Source organism: Eurypyga helias, unplaced genomic scaffold (genome assembly GCF_000690775.1).
Source record: "Eurypyga helias isolate BGI_N326 unplaced genomic scaffold, ASM69077v1 scaffold18485, whole genome shotgun sequence".
NCBI classification, from domain to species: domain Eukaryota; kingdom Metazoa; phylum Chordata; class Aves; order Eurypygiformes; family Eurypygidae; genus Eurypyga; species Eurypyga helias.
In genome coordinates, this window is record NW_010252240.1 from 47,552 (window position 1) to 53,324 (window position 5,773).

Sequence of the window (5,773 nt, forward strand, 5' to 3'; positions counted from 1 at the left end):
TGACAGCGAAGCAAAACTTTGAGCAGCAAGCACATTTGCAAAGAGAGTGAAACCATCTCCAAACACAAAGCCTGAAAACCTTAAGAAAGGCTCCAAATGAAATCAATTAATCCTCCAACCATGATAAATTTCTTAACCATTTAAGAAACGTATTTCAGACTCTGCTGTGACCCTTTATCACCAGACCTAATGGATTACTTTATTAATAATGTACTGCTCTTAAAAGGAATTTTTCCAAAGATTCTCCATAAGAGAGCATTTTCGGAATGGCTATGACAAACAGGCTGACATGTTCACATTGTATCTATTAAAGATAATAGAATTTAACACTAACTCCAAAGAAGACAAATTATGTTCCGCTGCCAGGGTATCAAGCATACTTTCTACTGTATTAAACCAAAATTAGAGCAAACTCATTTCCAAGAACCAACTTCTTCTTTTGCCCTATTACCCAAGATGGAATATGTTCCTACACTGTTTTAACGCTTGTTATGTCAACCACACAACTACCATGTCACTGGCATCTGGGAACGAAGAACGATGACTTTCTATACAGATGCCTACCCAGGCCCTTCAGCTATCTAGTTTGAGCAGACGCTAACAACGATTTGATTGCCCGGCAGGAATACTGCTACACAAAGTAGTTTGCTCCTATTAGGCCTGTTAACTCCTTTCACCCCTCTTCTTCCCATAGAATGAGTTTGCATTAAGTAGAGACCTAGGTTATCCGTGCTCCACTTAGAGCACCCTTCATGTCTTGAAAAGTTTAGGGCAACTATTTACTACTTCATGGTTCTCTCATGCTTCTGTATTTGCCACTTCCAGGGGTGGGGGGCACCTCCAGGAAGACCACCTCTAGCTCCACACTTGATCACCTCTGGAAAAACAGTCCAAGTTGGTTTGGGTGGGGTTTTTTTGGTCCTTTCTGGCTAAACTGAGTCTCACGGTTTATTCTCCTGCCACATCTGCTCTGGTCTTACTCAGATTCCTTCAGTCTCCTCTTCATAAATATATTAATCTACTACTGTACATTTGAGTCAAAGAAGGGCACTGTGTCATGAACTAAAGCCAGACCAAACATCTGATATTATGCCAAGACCATGTGTGTCAAGATGATGCGCTCAGAAAACCAACAGGTAACTCAGCTAAATAGGTAAATACTGGATCTTTGGTGACCCGCATCAAACATTATTTGAATAAGCTGATGTCTAGGAAGATGTGTGGTGGTTCTTTATACATGGGAAGCTAGACAATGACAGACCACAGAGAAGGTCCAAGGTAGAGAGGCACAAGTGATAAAAAGATTTCTTTTTAAAGGGTGTGTGGGTGTGTGTAGAGGTGGAGGGGGAAGAGGCAGCTTCATTAATATTAGGCCACAGAAAAATTAAATTCCATGTGTTGTGAGGAGAAGCCACCCTGCCATTTCCCCTCCTTTCTCTCTGCATGTTTCCTCCATAGGTATAGCTGAGAAAGGCATGTCAAAAACAAAACAAAAAGATGAAACTGCCTTGGCAGGGTGTTGGACTAGATGATCTCCAGAGGTCCCTTCCAACCCTGACCATTCTGCGATACCAGAAGCATTTAGAACAGCTCTTCTTCCTATATGGCACTATTTATAGGCTTGTCTACAACCTGTACGTGCCTTATGTTTGTTCATATAATGATTTTTTATCAATAGGAGAGGACTGTCAGGACCTATCTGGTTGGAGGTAGGTTCCTCTCCATACCCACCTACCTATCCATAGTACCTCCATATGGCAGCCGGCAGACTCGCTTGTTAAGCCAACCCACAGCTCTGCTGTCCTGGCCAGGGCGCGGTGGCTCCACTCCTGTAACTGCCATTATACAATCAATTTCACTGCTTTTTGTATTCCAAGTGCTGCTTTTCTTTCCTTCTGTACAGGGTAAGATGGGCTCTTACACAACAGGGAACCCAACTGCTGCTACTAATCCAGTTTCAAATTACCTAATATTCATTGCCCTAAATACCTCCCATCAACCTAAGACCCATTCTCCAGTCCCAATGCACAGAACCACTGAGGATCCCTATTTTCTTTTTAATTTTTAAAGGAACTATGTAATCTTTTTAAAACAAAAACCCAAGGTTTGTGTACGGCTACATGTTTAATGGAGTCCTACGATACATTATTTACTTGGCCTACTCTTGTGATCTATTTAATCAGAGTTCTGCTTGATAACACAAAGGATCTGTGATTTGGGGTGCTGCTGTCTACGCAAACATCGGGACAAACACACAGCTGATCGGTGTTTTTACAAGTGCCCACACACTCAATAATTTGGTTGAAGTATACCATGTCTACTTAACACAGCACAAGTTAGCTAAAAGGAAACTTTCACCCCACACACACATAACAAAGAGCCGTGATTTCTATTAGTGCATTTCATACCATACATGCTGATTACCAGGCTGTGCTTCATTGTTAGCAGAGATTACAGCTGGGATAAGCTGCAGCTTTTTCCTAATTGCTATTATGATGACTGAATTTTTGTTTTGTGTCAAGCATTATTCACACATTATACTCCAAAATTTGATCCCTCCATGATGCATTATTGATTCCATGCAGGCAATCATACTGCTGCCAATGTGAAGAATTAATTTGGGCTATTCTACTCGATTTGCATTGCTCCATCATAGCAGAACATAGTTCTATAGGGAAACACAAATTGAAAAGGAAGATTTAACAAAATATGGAAAATGCTGCTGTCCTTTAAGAGAGATGAGTCCTAAAGAGGGAACAAAAAAAACCCCAAAAAAACCTCCAACCCAGCACAACACGTGTGGTCCAGAAAGAATTAAGGTCAGTCAGCCAAATTCATCTTAGTCAGAGGAAGGTTACAAGAGTAGCCTTATGCCTCTAATAAAGTAAACTAGCTTGCTTCAACTTATATTGCCAAAGAAAACAACTGAACACCTCTGAGAGCGACACTGCTTCAAAGCCTTTGAAACCCTGTTAGCTTCATTTGTTTTCCCAGCATAAGCAATACTCAACCACTTAGTGTGTCTTTTATCCACAGTCCAGTCAACCGCAAAGCTGATCTAGAAGATGCATAACAGATGCTTCACATCTACTTCTCTTTTTTTAAAGTTCTACTGTGTTAACAAAGAAACTTAAGAGATCTCGACAGAAACGAAGTCCCAGATTTATTTTATTTCCCTGAATAGGATTATTTCGGAATTTGAAGATGCCAACTTAATTAGCACAGAATAAATTCAGAAGGACAAGAGATCTTATACAGGGGCATTGACCCCACACTGGTCAACTCCTAGTCAAAAACTGATCACTTCTGTATAAAAGAGCGCAGTGGTAATGACATATTTCGGCTTGGTCTCATATCTTAAAAAGGTGTAAAATCTTTGTGAAAAGTCCATTCACATTTTTTCATTGTCCCAAATGTTTCACATCAGAATGAAATAAAACCTCACATCCCATCCCAGGAACTAGAATTCGAATTCTATGCACATGAATACACCAGATTGATAATTTTCGAAATCAAACTTATAATGAGACACAGACCTCAGAATGCTAGATGTAAAACAGAGGGCACTATTCCTCCCTTACCCTTTTTTTGGGAGGCAAGGAGGAGAGAGATGGAGAAAAGAAATTCAGTAGAAGAGCTTTGGTTAAATGTGGGCATCCATCCATTATTTTCAGTAGTCGAGCCTTCTTTCCTAATTATTCTCCAGTACAGTATTAATTCAGTTTTAAAATACCAGAAGACAGATATGGGTCGAGGAACAAAAATCATATCGCTCCAACTTATTAGCATTGGGCAGCTTTCAGCACGATTCACAATACGTGATTAGCACCAATCTGACACAGGAAAACAAGTGACTTTGAATTACAAGTTATTTTTCTCATAAATATTTTAAAAAACAATACATATATTCAAGTAAAATCAATGCTACTGCCAAAATGCTCAACTTCCAATTTCTCCAAGCTCTTTGGCTCCCTGTAAAAAGCTATTTCCTGTCTACAGTCTTGCAAATATTCAGTGATTTCTTCTACTTCCCAATGAGAACGGCCTATGACTCTTTTTAACACTTAGAAAGATTTCTGAAAAAGAATTGAAAAGATCAGGGAATCCAGAACACACGCATTACACGGCACACTTCATCCACTTATGAAGGTGAAATGAAACAATAATAGCTACCAACGTGTGCTAAAAGTTAAGATGTAGTTCTCGCTTTCAGTACACAATGTGCCGCCAAGGTGGAGGTCTTTGGCAAGAGGCAGCGCCATCGATGGAAGTCCATCTGGACAGCTACAGAAGTGTTCTGCTCTGCCTTCGTTTTAATCTTTGCTTTCAGTCTACGAGGGAGGACCTAAGCCACAAAGCAGCCTTAGAAAAAGACTCATTAAGAAGTTGTGATTAGACTTACCACATTCGTCCTAGAAACTATTGGTGACCAAGCAGCTAAGCTGCACGCCCTGGTAGGCAACGTGCGAAAGGAAGCTTCAGGTCATTCAAACTACTAGTTAACACTGCCTGTTATTCTTCACATCAATTACGACCCCTTAGTCATCCTTGATAAGGACTAGCCAGCTTTAAAACCTAAGTATGCAAAGTCCTAAAATAATTCAAGCTCTCCTTCAGTTTCATTCATTAAATTACCTCCCAAATGAACCTCCACTTCTGCCATTTAGAGAAGGGAGTAAATTCGTAGAATAAGTCAAAGCTTTTTTTTTTTTTCCAGAACGGCTTATTAGCTTATTGTCATTATGTTTATGACTATGAAGAAAAGCTGTGAGAAATAGATATTAAAGGCTCACATTAAAGAGACCCAAATGACATGCGGTGGAAAAGAGTGAAAATCTCAGAATTAGATTTACAGTAAAAGCTGTTAAAATAAACAGGATAAAATGGATATATTATAGTAACTTGTAGAAAGAAAATTCTAAATAGATATTAGAAAAACAAAATCAAGCTGTTTCTGCTGTGTCCTTCAGCAAACAGAGCCTGGGGTAAACCCTTCTTGACTGGTTCGATCATGCCACAGAGGAGATAAAAAGCATAAAATAAAGAGCAAGCATGCTTTTACCAACACAAGGGAAAAATATCAGGAGCTGAAAGCAGAGCACTCTGATACACACAGCGCGCATCTGTTTCAAAACTATTTATGTCTACGTTAGCAGCACACAGAAGACACCAAGCACAGGCTCACACGATCTCAGCCCACCTACCGTCCTCCTTGTCCAGCACCATCATCTCCGCAATCAAGAAAAGTCCGGGGACAGATGCTTCTTCTCCAGCAGCCTCCGCTCAGGGGAGAAGAGAACAAGTCTCTGGGAACACAAATGAGCTACGGTACAGCTGATCGTCCTTTAGCAGCAAGTGAGCTCTAATTACCCAGTTGTCCAGCTTTTAACCTAGATTGCACTCAGTTAGAATTACACTCAGAAATAAAGCACTTTGCAGATACAAAAGCTGTCTCACCTACTTTTGTGCCTCAGAATTGCAAGGAACTAAAACTGCAATTTAGAAAGAAGGGGGATCAGAGCTGTTTCTTTGGTTCTCACCTTCTAAATGGCTCAATTTACACAGTATAATCTATTTTAATGTAATTGCATTTGATAGCTCATAACCCCGGCTGTTGCAACTACACAGCTTTCAACCTTGTAAAGTGTTTTCCCTTTGGATTTAAGCTGAATCTAAATCTCAAATTATATTCGGCGAGGCCAGAATCCCTCCGCCTGCCTACCGCTGGCTCCCTCTCTCCATTTGCCAGCCTTGCACACTTGCTGCGGAGCAG

At 40.4% G+C, this 5,773-nt stretch overlaps 1 protein-coding gene across 1 annotated transcript in view; it reads right to left on the reverse strand.

Moving 5' to 3' along the window:
- The window catches only part of LOC104510143 (rhombotin-1), a 51,819-nt gene extending 46,056 nt beyond the window's left edge, over window positions 1–5,763 (reverse strand). The window contains exon 1 of the mRNA XM_010152304.1: window positions 5,205–5,763. Coding sequence (XP_010150606.1) covers window positions 5,205–5,229 — 25 coding nt within the window. The 5' untranslated portion in view covers window positions 5,230–5,763. The remainder of the gene's footprint in view (window positions 1–5,204) is intronic.
- Between the last annotated feature and the right edge of the window lie 10 nt (window positions 5,764–5,773).